Source organism: Oreochromis niloticus, linkage group LG6, assembly GCF_001858045.2.
Source record: "Oreochromis niloticus isolate F11D_XX linkage group LG6, O_niloticus_UMD_NMBU, whole genome shotgun sequence".
In the NCBI taxonomy this organism is placed as follows: Eukaryota; Metazoa; Chordata; class Actinopteri; order Cichliformes; family Cichlidae; genus Oreochromis; species Oreochromis niloticus.
The window spans coordinates 4,146,524-4,164,271 of record NC_031971.2 but is presented as its reverse complement, the minus strand read 5'-3'; the positions used below and the strand labels follow the sequence as shown (position 1 = coordinate 4,164,271).

At 43.5% G+C, this 17,748-nt stretch overlaps 1 protein-coding gene across 1 annotated transcript in view; it reads right to left on the bottom strand.

Moving 5' to 3' along the window:
* Positions 1–609: 609 nt before the first annotated feature.
* The window catches only part of LOC100698708 (nidogen-1), a 47,256-nt gene continuing 30,117 nt past the window's right edge, over positions 610–17,748 (bottom strand). The window contains 10 exon segments of the mRNA XM_005461331.4: positions 610–1,607; positions 2,765–2,877; positions 6,101–6,224; positions 6,316–6,473; positions 6,879–7,050; positions 7,533–7,659; positions 8,498–8,670; positions 11,594–11,830; positions 13,906–14,037; positions 17,261–17,404. Of these exon segments, the coding sequence (XP_005461388.2) occupies positions 1,489–1,607; positions 2,765–2,877; positions 6,101–6,224; positions 6,316–6,473; positions 6,879–7,050; positions 7,533–7,659; positions 8,498–8,670; positions 11,594–11,830; positions 13,906–14,037; positions 17,261–17,404 (1,499 nt within the window). The 3' untranslated portion in view covers positions 610–1,488.

The window sequence follows — 17,748 nt, the reverse complement described above, 5'->3', positions numbered from 1 at the left end:
CTTTCATTTAAAAACAAAGTATTTGTATTTAATTAAATATTTGGGTTTAGGGTTTGATGGTTTTGATTTTCTTCTTTAGTGTTTACTTTATTAACAAATTAGAATGTACTGCATTGTTTTGTGATTTATGATTGTGTTCGTTTGTCACCCCTCATGTGTCACAATGGTCTGATCAGCCATTATATATACCCCTGTGTGTCATTTCATGTTTAGGTCAATTATGTTTGTTTGGGCAGTCATTTGGTTTGTTAAGTTTGTAGTCTTAGCCTGAGTTCAGTTTTGTTTCTTTGACCTCTTTTATGAGCTCAACGTTTATTGCTTTTGTAAATATATTTTGGGGTTAAATAAATGGCAACCCTATTTTTCAAATAATTCCTGAGACTCCTCCTGTTTTTCAACTCGGTCCATCACAATGCCAATAAAGTTTTACACTGTATTTAAACATTCCATGGATCACATCCTAAACATGGAAATTCAGCTGAATGTCCTGAATTTATCCAGTTTTTAAGAAAAAAAGTCGTGATTGTGATTTGATTAAATGGTTTGATGAACATGTTGGCTGTTAGGTCTTCCATACCTGAGCAAACATGGCTTCAAAAAAGCGAGAGCTTCAGTTAGACCAGTTGTTTATCTTTAATCATCACTGAAGCACAGACTGGAGGTACAGTTCAACAGGAGCACTGTTTCACACACCGTCACAGCAATCACCATCATCAGGTAGATCTCAGGCTTACATCAGCACCATTTAAACAAGAGAGAATACTGTTGGCATATTGGGTAAATATTTACATTCATATAAAAATACACTGTGGGGTTTAGAACAATCAGAATAAATGTTTGTCACAGGCTCACTGTTAGAGGTCCACCTGCACACTTTAAAATCACTGAGTCTGTTAGTCCTGCCGAAAATTCACATTTCATTTCATCATGTAAGGTTGCTGAGCTATATAATCATGTCACGTTGATACAGTTGAACTGAAGAAATGCTCCATGTGGTTATGTATGAAACAATGCAACAGTTATTCCATTTGTTTCCTGTAAATGAAGCAGAAGCTAACTCACTAGTGTGAAAATCCAGGAGTCAAACCTGAGACAAGTCAACGTTTTAATCAAGAAATCCAGTAAAAAAGCGTCAAAGCAGGAAAACGCTGTTCACAAAACTCTGAGGCACTGTGGTCGTCACTAACTCCAGAAGAATCTTTGACACAAAACCCTTTTAGAGCACATCCATCAGAAAGCAGTAAGCAGGCTGAAAGTACACAATATAAACTATAAACAACTGTTCAGTACCTTGTCACATATTCATCACCCAATCAGGTAAATCTGTGTTTTTCACTTTGGACTGCAACAATAAGAGCAGATGTAGAACAAGTGAGGACAGACACAGTGAGGTTTGAACAGCTTTCAAAAGCTCATAAGACTCTAAAATGACTACAGAAATGTTAAAGTTCAAGTAAGAAAAGTTGAAATCGTCACGTCGTCTTCGGCTCACAGGACCCTCTCCTCGCACTGACCATCGGTCGTGTCCGGGCACCGACAGGAGAGCCCTCCGAGCCGTGGCAGGCACAGGTGAGAACATCCGCCGTTGTCAGCACAGTAGTTATACACTAAAGCATCAAAGGGAAGACAAGGCAACAATGTCACAAAGATCTTTAAAGCAAGGCTTTTATTTTGACAGGACAGGATGTCTGAAAGGCCAAATGGCAGAGGATTGATGATGTCACCCATGTGCACCACTTATGAATACTTACTTATGAATAATTCAGACTGACTGTCAAATGTCATTTTAGTTACAAATACTGTATTCACATGTGTTCTCAAACTAAATGCAAAGAGAGCCTTAGAGCAGCACAACAGTGTAAAAACATAAAAACAGTAATGGGCAATAGAGCAGGGGTAGAGTTCTCTGGATGGCTGCTCTTTCATAGAGTTTGTGTGTGAAGACCAGCAGTAGCAAAAACAGATCTATGTGCTACGTACGTGTTTGAAATAAAGATTTCACATCAGAGTTAGCGTGCCCATCTTTTATACTGGGAAGAACCCATAATGTTTTCATGTGGACTGAAACAGCCAAGAGTGAAAATGCATCAGAGTTCTCATGTCTGTGTTAACAGAAGGGCCAGCTGGCAGGACGAGTGTATAAACATGACTATATGTTTAGAGGATCTGCAGCCTGAGGAAGTGACTGAACACTTCATCATCCAGCAGGTGAAGCAGTTTTTCATCGTGGCCTGCTGTACAGTTCTGGGCTCTGAGCCAGTCTCCATATCCACAGCTGGCTTCTCTGAGGTCATGTCAGCCTGAAATTCCCATACTTCACATGCTATGGAATCTGGAATCAATTATTACACACATCTATTCCCACTGCATTAAACTGCTGTGAAACAGACTCCACAGAGCTCGAAACTCTCAGCCCACAAAGTTCCAACAAACTGGAAACTTCTCTGCTCACAAAAAGACAAGATGGGAAAATCACAGCTGGTTCCCTTATTTCCTGACAGGTTTATGACCTCTGACAATATTTCATAATGTAAAAAAAACCAATTAAAAACTAGTAATACCCAAACAAAACCAACATTTTAACCTTTTCCTCCACTCTCAGTATTCATGCTAAGCTAAGCTAATTACACTCAGTTTTTCCCCTTTTTAAAAAACCTTTGTAAACCTTCCTCCCACAGACTGTACTCTACGATCTCTCATCGTCTTTACTCCCTACATTTGTCTCTCTGGTTTCAGTCACTGCTGTGGCTGATAGAAGTCATACCCTGTGGACACTGCATTGCTGTTGTGGTGATGCCATACAGCCGAGAGCGTTTCTGTGGCAGAAACTCTTCTGTCTCTTTCTCCAAGTGACGATCCACAGCCACCACGGCCTCCCTGTAAAACACCCACAGTCTTTTAAATATCTCAGAGGCCACATAGTGATGTGTCAGATATGTCACATTAACACTGCCATTAGTCATGTGTAGTGAATGTAAGATACAAAGCACTTAAGGATAGGAAAAAGGGCTTGTATGAATAGGTGAATGAGGCATGTTGTATAAAACGTTTTGAGTTCTCCGGGAGAGTAGGAAAGTGCTATCTGCTCTTTAAGTCTGACGTCATCAGCCGTGGGCCCAAACTCCGCTTCAGGTCCCAAAGTCAAACGAACACTGCGGCATCACTGAGAGTTACAAACTGTCTAAATTCTTTTATCTTTAATAAAATGATCAGTGTTGCTGCTTTACCAGGTGTAACAATTAAGTTTAACATCCATGAAAACAGAATTTATTACATTTAACGGAGTTAGAAGTTAGCAGGAAGTTAGCTTGCTAGTTTCCAGCTAAACATGATATAGCATGTCTGTGAAGGTTCTCAGTCATCCAGGTCATCGTAGTCAAAGGAGCTTGCAAAGAAAAGCGTCTGGACTTCTTTAAGTTGCTTGAAGACGTTTCACTTCTCATCCGAGAAGCTTCTTCAGTTCTAAGGTCAAATGGCCGAGAGTCCCAGATTTAAACCAAGTGGGAGTATCCCCCCAAAGAGGGACAAAGGACCCCCTGGTGATCCTCTAATCACCTGAGCCAAGGTGTGAAAGCGGGTGTGGGACCTAATCAGCCAGGGTTTCGGGTGAGCTCATTGTGAAACCTGGCCCCACCTTGTCATGTGAATTCCTGAGGTCAGATGGCCCAGGATGTGAGTGGGCGTTAAGGCGTCTGGGGAGGGAACTCAAAACTGGATTATAGATGGCAGACAGTTGGTGTCGTAAACCACCGCCTCTGTTCAAAGATGGTCGCTCACAGTGGACATAGATGGCTTCTTTCACTCCTCTTTCAAACCATCTGTCCTCTCTGTCCAAAATGTGAACATTGGCATCCTCGAAAGAGTGACCTTTATCCTTAAGATGCAGATGGACTGCTGAGTCTTGTCCTGTGGAGGTGGCTCTTCTATGTTGTGCCATGCGCTTGTGAAGTGGCTGTTTGGTCTCTCCAATGTAGAGGTCTGGGCATTCCTCGCTGCACTGTACAGCATACACCACATTGTTAACTTTGTGTTTTGGAGTTTTGTCTTTCGGGTGAACCAGTTTGTGTCTGAGTGTGTTGCTGGGTCTGAAGTACACTGGGATGTCGTGCTTGGAGAAAACTCTCCTGAGTTTCTCTGATACACCGGCTACATAGGGGATGACAACGTTGTTGCGTCTGTCTTTCTTATCCTCCCTCGCTGGTGTCTGGTCTTCTTTTCTCTGCATCTTTGCTGACTTTATAAACGCCCAGTTAGGATAACCGCATGTTTTCAGTGCTTCCTTTACATGTGTGTGTTCCTTCTTTTTCCCTTCAGGCTTAGAGGGAACATGTTCTGCCCGGTGGTGTAGGGTCCTAATTACTCCAAGTTTGTGTTCCAGAGGGTGATGGGAGTCAAAGAGGAGGTACTGGTCCGTGTGTGTGGGCTTCCGATAAACTTCAATGTTGAGGTTGCCATTCTCTTCAATGTGCACGGCGCAGTCCAGGAAAGGCAAACAGTTATCCTTTGTGTCTTCCCTGGTGAACTTGATGTTTTTATCCACGGCGTTAATGTGCGCAGTGAAGGATTCCACTTCTTGTGTCTTGATTTTGACCCAGGTGTCATCTACATATCTGTACCAGTGGCTGGGTACTCTCCCTTTAAAAGAGCCAAGAGCCTTTCTTTCCACTTCCTCCATGTAAAGGTTGGCTACAATAGGTGACACGGGGGAGCCCATGGCACAGCCATGTTTTTGTCTGTAGAAGCCTTCGTTGTATTTGAAGTATGTTGTGGTAAGGCAGAGGTCTAACAGTGTGCAAATCTGATCGGGTGTGAAGTTGGTCCTGTCTTCCAAGGAGCTGTCTTCTTGTAGTCGTTTTCTGACAGTCTCCACTGCCTCCGTGGTGGGTATGCAAGTGAAGAGAGAGACTACATCAAAGGACACCATGGTTTCATCTGGATCCAGGGTAAGTTTCTGGACCTTGTCGGTGAAGTCGGTGGAGTTCTTGATGTGGTGTGGGGTGTTCCCCACGAGAGGTGCCAGGATGGTAGCAAGGTGTTTTGCAATGTTGTAAGTAGCTGAGTTTATGCTACTGACTATGGGTCTGAGTGGGACCCCTTCCTTGTGGATCTTAGGAAGTCCATAAATGCAGGGTATGGCATCCCCTGGATAAAGGCGGTGATATGTGAGGCGGTCAGTGGTTTTGTCCTTTTCAAGGTCTTGAAGGCAAGCTATAACTTTCTTTTTGTAGCTGCTTGTGGGGTCTCGTTTTAAAGCTTCGTAGGTGTTGTTGTCACTGAGGAGAGTAGTGATCTTTGTGTGGTAATCTGTTGTGTTTAGGACCACGGTGCACCTTCCCTTATCAGCTGGTAATATAGTGATGTTGTGGTCTTTGCTCAGGGAAGCGACGGCCCTCTTTTCTTGTAGTGTGAGGTTAGACGGAGGGACTTTTGCACTGGAGAGGGTGGCTGAGACTTTCATCCTGATTTGCTCTGCTTCTGTCTGTGATAATTTATTAATCCGTATGGCGGTTTCTGTGGCTGTGATGAGGTCCACTATGGGCAACTGTTGCGGAGAAATGGCGAAATTGAGTCCTTTGGCTAAAACCCGAGGGACTCTCGGCCATTTGACCTTAGAACTGAAGAAGCTTCTCGGATGAGAGGTGAAACGTCTTCAAGCAACTTAAAGAAGTCCAGACGCTTTTCTTTGCAAACTCCTTTGACTATGATATAGCATGTTCTGACTGAGAGATTTCTGAAAGATTCAAACGTACAGCTCTGCTATCACTTCCAACATAAATGAAGACAGAAAACTAAACAGCAGTGACGTTTGTAGGGTTACTGAAGTTGGGCTAGCTGCTATATAATGATGTGCTACGTGATCGCTAGCTTGTTCAGATTAAGTAGAAGAAGATACAAAGCATTAAAACATGTTAAAAACACAACAGCCTTAATAAACGAAGAGTAGTTTGGAGCTGAAATCAGGGTTCATACAGCATCGCTTAAAGACCAGATATAAGAATCAGTCCATGTACCATCTGACAGTGTGAGCCAGGACTTTCTGGATTTAGATCAGCAGAGCTCTAAATAAAGAAAAATGCAAACTATGTGTCTTAGTTGGTACCTCCTCCAGTCAGTGTAATACAGGTTTCTCCCAAAGGAAACCAGGGCAAACGGATACTGGATTCCTTCGACGATATTCCGCCTCAGTTGGCGGTGAGGATCCATACACTCCACCTTCCGAGTCCCTGCAGATTCATTGGGATAAGTAATCCAGGAACACATTACCAGTAGGAGCTCTGAGTGCTGTGTATGGATCTGAGGAAGGCTTTTTCCTACCTGCATCTGCCCAGCACAGCTGGTGGTTTTCGTAGTCAAAGGTGAGACCGTTGGGAAGTGCTAGATTGTCTTTGACCAGGACAATTCGCTCAGTCCCATCCATGTTGGACATCTCAATTTTAGGCCCGTCTCTATTCCAGTCTGCCCAGTACAGCCGCCTGAGACCGACATCACAAAATCCAGTTACAAGAAACTGCTACTGCTGGGTTCATGATACAACTTCTGCTCTGATATTAATTTCACTACTAGACTTTCACTACTAGACTCAAGCGCATTAGCTTTCATCAAGAGTCCTGAAGTTATTGCTAGTAATTAGAATTATATGGCATATAGTAATGAATATATTGGACAAAGGATGCTGATTCATGGATATAGTGAAGGAGGACATGCAGAGGGTTGGAGTGACAGAGGAAGATGCTGGGAGGATGAGGAGGATGATAGAGGCATTGTGAGATGAAGGCTGTGGGAGCCTTCTAAAAGAAACAACCAAAAGATGTAGTACACATAGGGCTCGTTGTACGATTACATAGTATTACTGCTAATACCAATACAAATACTATTACCCGTATGCTGGGTTGGTGACGATGGGTCGAGGGTTCACCAGGTCAGTGTCAAAAAGGACTCTCCGGTGACTGCCGTCCAGCTTTGAGACCTCTATGGTGTCTCGCATGGAGTCGGTCCAGAATAGAAGGCGGGCCACGTGGTCAATGGCGATGCCTTCAGGACTCTGCAGCTCTGAGGAGGAGCAGACATACTTAACACTGAATACAGGGACTGATGGCACCACTGTACTTAACTGCCAAAGGACAAAGAGCTCAACTTCATGAGGGGCCTGGTAGGAACATCGAAAAAGAAAACTACTTAAACCACAAGTCACTAGCATACAGCTAAGAAGTACAGACCAAGAACATTCCTGTGGCTACACAAACTGCTCAGGAACACCTGAAAAATACTGACCAGCCTTTTCAAATGTTTTTTGATGAAGCATCGGATGTTCAATCCCTAATACTGGGACAGTTTGATTTTTGGTTTTGAAAATATAGTTTATCTCTTGTGACAGCAACTGAAATGAAACCATCCCACTGCTAGAACAAAGAGGTCCTGGGTATAACTTCTCCTTCATCTGAGTAACCAAACACAAAAACCAACCAAACCAACCAAAGTGGAGCCACATATAAAAGTGCTTCTGGGATGCCCAGTCACGACACGTGCTGTACCTTTAGTAACAACTGGAACGATGTCTCCTCCAGTGAGATTGGCCTTGCTGATTGCTGGTCTGGTGATGTCCGTCCAGTAAACCATCTTCTCCACACAGTCATAGGCCACAGCGATCACCACTCGATCCTGGTCATGAAAGAAGAAAAATATCAACTTTTCATTCTCCAAAAGTTGATTCTGTTCATCTGGACGTGGCGTTTTGTGGGAGAAACGTTTCGTCACTCATCCAAGTGGCTTCTTCAGTCTCAGCTGACTGCAGGTTTCCCAGATCTTATAAAGAGTGGGCTGGTTTCAGTCATTATGCAAATGTACTGTTTATAAGATTGGAAACCTGCAGTCAGCTGAGACTGAAGAAGTCACTTGGATGAGTGACGAAACGTTTCTCCCATTTACTTTCCTGGATGATTGAGAATGCATTAAGACGGTCAACTTTTCATTATTTTAATAGACAGCTGTGTGTTCAGCTGCAACACATTAATAGATGTGCCAGATGATTTATAGACTTCATGACAGAGACGAAGAGCTCTGCAGCTGAAAATGTGTGAGGACTAAATGCCATAAACACAAAAATCATAATCCATGAACACATTCAGGGTCTTACAGACATCTGGTTTGATTTGTTTTTGTTCTTTTCAAAAGACCTTCATCCGAGTCTAGAGACAGAGATCATTGCATTGATGTCACCATGGTGCCAAATGTAGATAACTAAACTGGTGAGTAAAATATTACTGAAACACCAAGTCAAACAACCAAGCGGCATCTCTCTGAAGAGAATATCATTATGGCCACAACACATTCAATTCAGCACTAGATCACAGCAGCAGCTGCCTCAGGGTGCTTTATACTGTAAGGTAAAGACCCGACACTAAACCATCTCAGGCAGCTGGACGGGCTGATAAAGTCCAGACAAAAACACTGCAGTATCTGTGGAGGCTGTCGGCAGCAGCAGTGTCAATGTTCTTACAGGGACGTGCAGCAGAGGTTTGGCCTCCTCCTTCTTCATGATGTATCCATCAAGTGGCACATGTTCGATCTTCCCGCTTTGAGCGAACAGCAGGTATGCTCCAGGAGAGATGGGCTGGACATCAGGCCGTGGCGTGGGACCAATCGGAGCAGGAGTAACTGCCTGATCGATGCCTGTGCAGGAGAAGAGTCATGCTGGCAGTGGGCTTTGTGTAGAGATGTAACACTTAGCCTACAACCTTCAGTTCACCAAGATGACACTGATCTCTCTAAAACATCACCTGACATGTCTGACACATCCACACGGCTGTTAATCACTTTTTTTTAACCAAGTTTATGTAAAGGTACATGTACAGCATTATATTACACGCATACACCAGCTAAACTCTGCTATGCTCTGCTACATATTAAAACTATATATGGCCATGGTATGCTGTGATTATGTTTCTAATCACAGACTGATTTCATCTTTGGGTATTTAGATATTTGAACGCTGCCATTTATTGATCTATTAAGGTAGTGGGTGTGTGAGGTGAGGTCATTCTGGTGTGAGTGGGTATAATTTTCGTGTAGCCACAAGTCTGAATGGCTGAACTGATCCAGATCCAGATGGACTGTGCCTGGGAAACTGATTAGCATCATGGGGAGTGTTGGGGAGTAACAGAGTACATGTACCAGCGTTACGTATTTAAAATACGAAATATGAGTAACTGTATTCCGTTACACTTACCGTTTAAAAAGGTGGTATTCAGAATACAGTTACTTTGCTGAAATAAATGGATTACACAGCGGTACTTTCCTGTTTCATATGTTAGGCTGTGCCCTCTCTATTTTTGGTAATTTCACGCTGGTGGAAACCCAAACAAAACACGCATTAAGAGGCTCTAACGCCTGCATCTCAATCTCATGGCAAATGTCACCTCTACTTGCGGCCGCATAATGACGTGAAGAAATGTTTTTAAAAAATTATTTAATATGAAGGCAATAGGCAGAGTGTTACAGGCATAGCCATAAAGAATGTAGCCTCATGGGCAGTGTAGCCCAGCTGTAAGTAAGCTATTAAGACTCAACTGTACACTGTGTTCATGTTTTCCTCCGAAACAATAAGTTCAGTTGGAGCAGCCTTTCAACGCCTCTCTCTGTCTCTCGCTAGCAAAGTTGACCCAGACAACAAAGTAAAGCTAGTTTTCGGCTACGAGCCCGACACGAACCCGACGTATTAGCCAGAGGTCCCTTTACTACGGTTCGGAGCCGCGGACCTGTTTTATATACGTGTGGAATAGTTTTCTATAGGAGATCGCTGCGAGTGCAGCCTTACCTAATGTCCACCTACTGTTACTCATTTATATTAAGATTTAAACATCTAGTTGGTATTGGTATGGCGAGTAACCTTCAGTAATAGTAATAAATCACGCAGCAATAGTACATTCATGTTGTAAAAAGCATGATAATATATTAAGTAATCCAAAGTATTCAGAATACGTTACAAAATACATTTGAGGCATGTATTCTGTAATCTGTAGTGGAATACATTTTAAAAGTAACCTTCCTGATCTTGGATTTATTGGGCTTTTAGATCTATAATTATTTTCAATGCTTTAATCAAATGGATGTTTTTATTGAGTGTAATCTTAACTTGTGTGTGGTGTGCAGCTGTTGTTGTGCTGTCTCTGCTGTCCTTTGTTTCCTTTAATGTTTTTGTAGTTAGGCTTTAGTTACTCTGCTCAGCTGTGTACACCATCATGAACGACTGGGACGAGCCTTGTAAGGGCGGAGCAACCTCTTTGTTTGTTTGTTTGTTTGTGCCACTTCCCCTGTAAACCCATTACAGGTCACACACAGCACTGATTCCCAGCTGTTTGCAGTGCTGTGCTATGAATTTAATGTATGAATTTATTATTACCAAGTAGTGGTATGGGTATATTTCTTAGTATAGGAGAAATCTGCTCTCTCTTTCTAGTCCCTGTCAGGACTCTTGCTGCAGCATTTTGGATCAGCTGAAGGCTTTTCAGGGAGTTTTTAGGACATCCTGATAATAAAGAATTACAGTAGTCCAGCCTGGAAGTAATAAATGCATGAACTAGTTTTTCAGCGTCACTCCGAGACAGGATATTTCTAACTTTAGAGATGTTGCACAAATGGAAGAAAGCAGTCTTACATATTTGTTTAATATGTGCATTGAAGGACATGTCCTGGTCAAAAATGACTCCAAGGTTTCTCACAGTGTTACTGGAGGCCAAGGTAATGCCATCCAGAGTAAGAATCTGCTTAGATACCATATTTCTAAGATTTTCAGGGCCGAGTACAATAACCTCAGTTTTATCTGAATTAAGAAGCAGAAAGTTAGCGGCCATCCAGGTCTTTATGTCTTTAAGACATTCCTGCAGTTTAACTAATTGGTGTGTGTTACCTGGCTTCATGGACAGATAGAGCTGCGTGTCATCTGCATAGCAGTGAAAATGTATGCTATGTCTTCTAATGATGCTGCCTAAGGGAAGCATGTATAATGTAAATAGAATTGGTCCTAGCACTGAACCCTGTGGAACTCCATAGTTGACCTTAGTGTGTGAAGAGGACTCTCCATTTACATGTACAAATTGGAGTCTATTAGATAGATATGATACAAACCACTGCAGCGCAGTACCTGTAATACCTACAGCATGTTCTAATCGCTCTAATAGGATATTATGGTCAACAGTGGGGTCTAAAAGACACGTTGATGGTTTGAAGGAATTAATTATTGAAGTTAACTCAGAAAGATCAATTGGAGAGTGTAAATGAATATTAATGGTACTGAAAGTAGGTGTAGATACTGTGACTGTGATGAAGTCTATTTCGCACTGCTGTGTAATCCATTACTGTAAATGTTATTCAGACATGATCAACCAAAAGAGGCTTTTCAGTTATATAATGTTCTACAGTACATTTATCATGTGCAGCTTCAGACAGAAAATAAATCATATTTAAATTGAAATGAACCTCATGTTCTCTCTAATGAGTCAAAAGTTTAATCTTAAGACTGTATTTATTTATCGATAGAATGACTTGATAAAAAGGATTTTTTCCGATAGCGCAATAAGCAGAAACAGAGACTCACAAAGAGGAGGGCTAGTGTGAGGTCCTGTGCGGGTGTTGGGGATCTCCTGCCCGTTGGCATCCACACACCAGCACTGCCCAATGCTTTGGTGGCACTGCGTGGGCTCGTAAGCTCCGTGCTCGTCACACCGGGGAACATACCGACCGACAGTCGGACGAGGACGGAATGAAGAGAAGAGAACGTCAGAGCCGGCTACGGCGCTCTCTCTCTGCCGCTCACACCGGGTCTTCTCCCGCTCTGAGGACACACAAGAACTAAACACGTTCACCGAGTGACCGCCAATGTCCCTCTCTTTAGAGATTCAAATGTTTACGGCCACACACTAGTAACATCTGATTACATTAGCAGTCAGTATAATGCATCCACACGGTCCCAGGGAACAGGAAGAAAACATAAGACTCCAACACCTGTCAAGTTAAACCTGCTCTGAAAGTCAACCAGCACTTTGAGAAATGACTTGTTCTGTGATTGACATCACCAGCCCCGCCCCTTTCTATTTAGCATCCAAGCAGTCAGACTTCTCCGATACCTCTCCAGGCTTTTCTTTGGACACTGGATGCTTTTATCCATGTACCAGATAACTTTTAGAGAATTTTTTAAAGTGTGTTTGTTAGTTAAACCACTTCACTTTGACCTCTGAATCACTAAAGCATAAAAGAGCTGTTTACTAAAGGGACGAAGCAGTCAGCACATAACAGACAACCTAGCAAAGAACACAGTTTAAAGTGTATCTTTGTTAAAAGCAGCATGTTGAAAAACACTCCATACAAAAATATTTTTGCACCAACAGGATGATTCCCAAACCCAACAACGTGACACTGTGTCTGTAGGAAGTCTGAGGAAACTGGAGGCTAAAAAGAGACGTGAGGCCTAAAAAACTGTCTTCAGCAGGTGATCAGGAACTGAAAATGATGCTACAGTGTTAGCATTAGAATCAGGAGGAAGATCAGGGTGGATTTGTTTCTATGGACTAGGAGTCTGGAATGAATCACTATTAGAAAACAAAGGACTTGTCATTTTCAAATATATCAAACTTTAATGACTTGGTCATGTGGAAAAACAAAATCACCTCATGAACACATATGACACGTGGCTTATTTCAAAGGTCCGTGCTCCTGAACAGACTTCAGCACGTGGCAGCTGCAGATACAAAGAATGAGTGATTAAAGCAGCAGGCTCTTCATCTCTGTGGTCCCACAGCGTCCTCTGGGAGTGTCCTCAAAGGTATCCATAAGACAAACCACAAGCCAGCCACAACAGTGTCATCACACACGACAGCAGGCTGTCCTCACAGCGCCACATCTGCCCCCAACAGTCTGACGGGACAAAGGATCCCTGATGGTGGCGGAGACGATCAAAGCCCCGCCGTCGACACTAAAGGCATCTCAAAGATGCTGCTGATGTTAAAAGTCACGGACAAGTTTTGACACGGGACACTAAATGATGCCTTCAGAGGCCAGACAGGTCATAATAAAGGATGGAAATATGACAAAACTGTGGTGCAGAGGAGTAAAGCTGTAATTAGCTGTGCGCCTCCAGCTGCTGACAGCTGGAATCACTGAAGCAGTATTACTCTGACTGCTGACTGTGTTTCTGTTTGTCTTCTTTTAGTAACACACACACTTTCAATCAGAAATACACAAGAAAGGAAACATGAATCAGGAACAAAAAACTCTGCTGTTTCCTAAACACCAACTGTACTTGAATGCATCACATGTTCAGTTAGATCAGACAGAGAACGTGCTGCGGTTCTCAGAGCAGCATCAGCCGCTGCAGCCCAGAACCATGCAGCCGGAGCTGCAGGATGAGACTCTTACTGGAAAGCACAAATCAAAACATGCACACTCTCTCTCATGAGTCTGACGTTAAACTGGTTTATAGACTGATGCTGCATCTCTCACCGCCATGCTGTCGCCCCTCTGTCCCAAACAACCTTCAGCTTCGTTTTATAAAGATAAATGTTTATTGTCAAAAGTTTACCCAGATGAAAACTACCTCCAGTCTGGACGAGCAGCCACTGTTCTCTGGTTAAAGCCTTTAACGTTGAAATGATCTCGTTTTCTCTCATTACTTAATGAATGTGTCGTTAAGTCTGATTCCTCCAAATCAGACAGTGTCTCCGTTTACAGTGATAAATGCATAGCTGGGGTGTTCAAACAGACTTCTCCAAGATGACCTGTTTCAGGATTAAAGCAATGAATGGGGGAAGAAGGGACAAATAGATGAGGACATCTTTATTTCACTGAAATGTGCAGTCATTCTGGAACCAGCAACCCTCTTTCTGTAAACCTGTGAATGTGCCAGTTACCCACCTGAGGACGTGGGACTGCAGTGGAAGCCATCTCCGTGGAAACCAGGACGACACTGACAGGTAAAGGAGCCCTGTGTGTTGGAGCAGGAGGCCTCAGCGTGGCATCGATCCTGCTGCTGACACTCATCCACGTCTGAACAAACAGAAAAAACAGAAGCTCCTCACATTCTGGATCTTGTCACTTTAAGTAGCAGTGCCAGTAACAGCCACCAGATGGAGAAAAGTTTGAAAGTAGATCTTTAACTGAATGCTGCAAATAGACTCTGTGCGCCTTAGCGTGTGCTACTTCCGGTGGGGAAACTCCGGTAGAGCGCTTCGTTTCCGGTGTGATATTCGCTCCTTGTTTACGGTCGGATTTTCCAAAACAAGTCAACCAAATAGATGAATCAAGCAGCGATTTACATTTCTCAAGGTGTCTTGGGCATTTACCGAATATATCTGTAGATGATGTTCATTGACTTGTCAATATTTTTCCCCCGTGCCTCAGAGCAAAAGAGAGAAAGGATTCAAATTTTATATTTCTCAGTATTTGTAAACAGCCATCCCTCGTTTATCGCCCGATAGGTGAAATCCGTGTAGCCAACTTTATTTTTTACAATTGTTATAGATTTTTTAAAGGCTGTAAAACCCCTCACTACACACCTAATACACTTTTCTCAGACAGGCATGAGCATTTTCACACTTTTCTCTCTTGTTTAAACACAAAGTTCAAACCTTTGTAGAAAAATAAGTCCAGTATTATAGACTGAAACCAAAGATCAAACCAGAACATGAGAATAGAGCCGCTGCCAGAGAATTCAACATCAATGAATCATTAATGAATCACTGAATAAGAAGTCCAACTTTCTGTGCGATGGTCATCTTCCTCTGCCTTTTGGGTGCTACTGCAGCTGCCTTTGACGGTGCAAAATGTTTTGTCGACATTGTTGTGTTTGTTGGAGAGAAAACGTACAAACATACAGCATTTCAGAGTCACACTGCTAGGATCGAAGTAGCAATCCTGTACTGCACAGGAGAGACAGCACAGAGGAGATCAACATTGGCCTGCAGCCGATCAGGACGCAGAACACAATGCTGTAAAAAAAAAAAAAGCATGCAAAATTGCACTAAAAAATCCACCAAACAGTGAGGCGGAGAAAAGTGAACCGCGTGATAGCGAGGGACCGCTGTAATTTTACAGGTAAGTCCCAACACACCCTTCGTAAATACTAATATATAGAGACCTTTACCAGCAATCATTCAATCACTTTTATATCCTGTGGCTTTTTTTCACGGTTTGTTAACATGCTGTGTAGGTCTGTACTTGACCAGCTGATATCGGGGAAACATCTGGCTTTGACTATTCTTCACCTGTAGTCTGAATGCTGAACATTTGCCTGTTTAAATCATAAGACCAGTCACTATACAGAGATGTGCTTCTGCATGCAGTAATGCAGTTCTGCTTGTGTTGAGTGATGTAAACAACCAATCGATCTACACTCTTCAAACGTCAAAATTGATTATTTGATCTTTTTATGACACAGCAGTGGTGAGTGTTCCCACATTCTGCTCTTTGTAACTTAACACAATCTTTCTGTTTTCGTATTTTAGACATGATTTTGGAGTCCATCTGCACAGTAGCGATTGACCGCAAAATAAAGCTACTGGAAATGTACAACCCTACATCCGGTTTTAAAACAGGAAGTTAGCATTTTCTTGTGCACATGGTCTATTGTAATAAAGCCATAACGCCAGAGTTCCTCGGGCACGACAGCCTGGCAGGCTCCTGCAGCAGCAAAGTCCTCCTAAACCTGTTTGGTCGTGTCTTTGAGAGGTCGTGTAGCCATCCAACAGCAGCTGTGTTATCACTGCTTGTGAATATGGACCCGAACACAACAGCCACAGGACACTGAGCAGTCGTAAGTCTGTGGGCAGGATTTAGATGACTATGTGCATCACAGACTGAATTTAAAGATAAATCACTTGACAGCTCCCTAAAGTGACAACAAAACACCCAAATGACCCCCTGGTGGCTGGGTGAGGTACAGGTTTTAGCATAGTCCCTTTTTGCAGCTGCTAATTACGGGCTCTGAGTAGACTCTTCTTCACCCAACGTTGAATCGACAAAATATGCTGACAGACCCGTCTCTTTAACCAGACGGTGTATTTTTAGCAGCAATAGTTTTGTCCTCCTGTCTTGCACCTCTGTCCACAGAGGCTCAGATCCAGCCAGTGGCCATAAGTCTAGTGGCTCCACGGCTGAGCTAGTGACAGGTAGCATAAATGCTATGAGAGGAAAGCATCTTCATCTCATTCTGTAGCCCAAACATCCAGCCAGTCATCACGAGCCATCTTCAGCCACAAGAAGAACAAAGAGTCCTGCCCCACAGAGCCCTGATCTAAGCAGCCAGTCTGAGACAGGGCTGAGCACTACCAAGCCACACCCACAGAGCTGTGAGGCGTAGCTGCATGTTTCAGCACAACATCGATGGACAGTTAAATAACAGAGGCTAAAGGTGTCAGACCCGAACATCGGCCAGGTTATGTTTGTAACTGTAAGTAAGTACACAGTAAACTGATTCTGAACTCTTCTCTACCCGAGCACTCAAAGCACTTTATAGTCTGTACCACGAGTACTGAAGCATGATGCACGTGACATGCAGCCTTGTGCTGTCTGGGGCACGACAAACATCTCCAGACTCAAGGAAACACAGTTTTACATGGAGGACGACAGACATCCAATCAGCTTACAGATATTTACAGCAATGTGCTGAAAATGACTCTGAAACCTAACAGCAAACTAGAACGCATTATTACTCGAGCCACGAGTGTCAGCGTGTTAATCCATAATCCTTCAAACCCATAAAGATCCAGCTATTCAAACAGGCTGTAAGAGACAGTGTTGAGATGGGCCTGAGCCCCATGGTGACCTTTCACCCCAAAAAAGCCTGTAATCTGAGTAAACCGATGACACAAAGGTCCTGGCTCTGTTGAACATTTCACACACAGAGCCTTTGAAGGGTTTCTGTCATGTAGCTGGAGACAGGTGTAGTCTATGGACAACTCTGAACTGCATGAGGGTGTGCTGAGCCTTTACTGCCCACACTTCTTCTGTAAAAGCTCTACCTGCCGGTCTTAACACTCAGTAGCTGTGACTGTGGACAGACAGAGGACTGACTGCTGTGCAGCACACACTGATACGAGCCTGTAAAGATGTGACAGGTGAACACACCTGTCAGGCATACGATCCCAAACATATGTTGTATTCATGCAGCAGTTTCTCTTACATTTACAGTACATCTGTTTTATTAAGGATGAGACACAACGTCAAACTCAACCTGATAACACAGCTGAAAAAGCGAGCACCGTGAACTCACCCCGACACACCCGGCCGTTACCCTCAAACCCCGGCAGACAGGAGCAGATGTAGGCTGAGCCTCCGGTGTAGCTGCACAGTGCTCTCTGTGGAACATCGCAGTCGTGAGATCCTCTCTGGCAGTGATCTACTGGACGGTTCTCCTCTGCAGGACCAGAGACAAACATGTTTTGATGAATCTGTCCCAAACTACAGATCCCCATTCATTAGTATGATAATGAAGACCAGTGGTGTCTATCTATCCATCCATCTTCTTCCCCCTTATCCTGGGCTGGGTCGTGGGGGCAGCAGCCTAAGCAGAGAAGCCCAGACCTCACTCTTTCTGGCCACCTCCATTTCTCCACCACCTCCACCACCTCCAAGGCATTCCCAGGACATGCTGGAGAGATTATATCTCTCCAGCATGTCCTGGACCTGCCCCGGGGCCTCCTCCCGGTGGGACATGCCCGGAGCACCTCAACCAGTAGGCGCCCAGGGGGCATCCTTGTC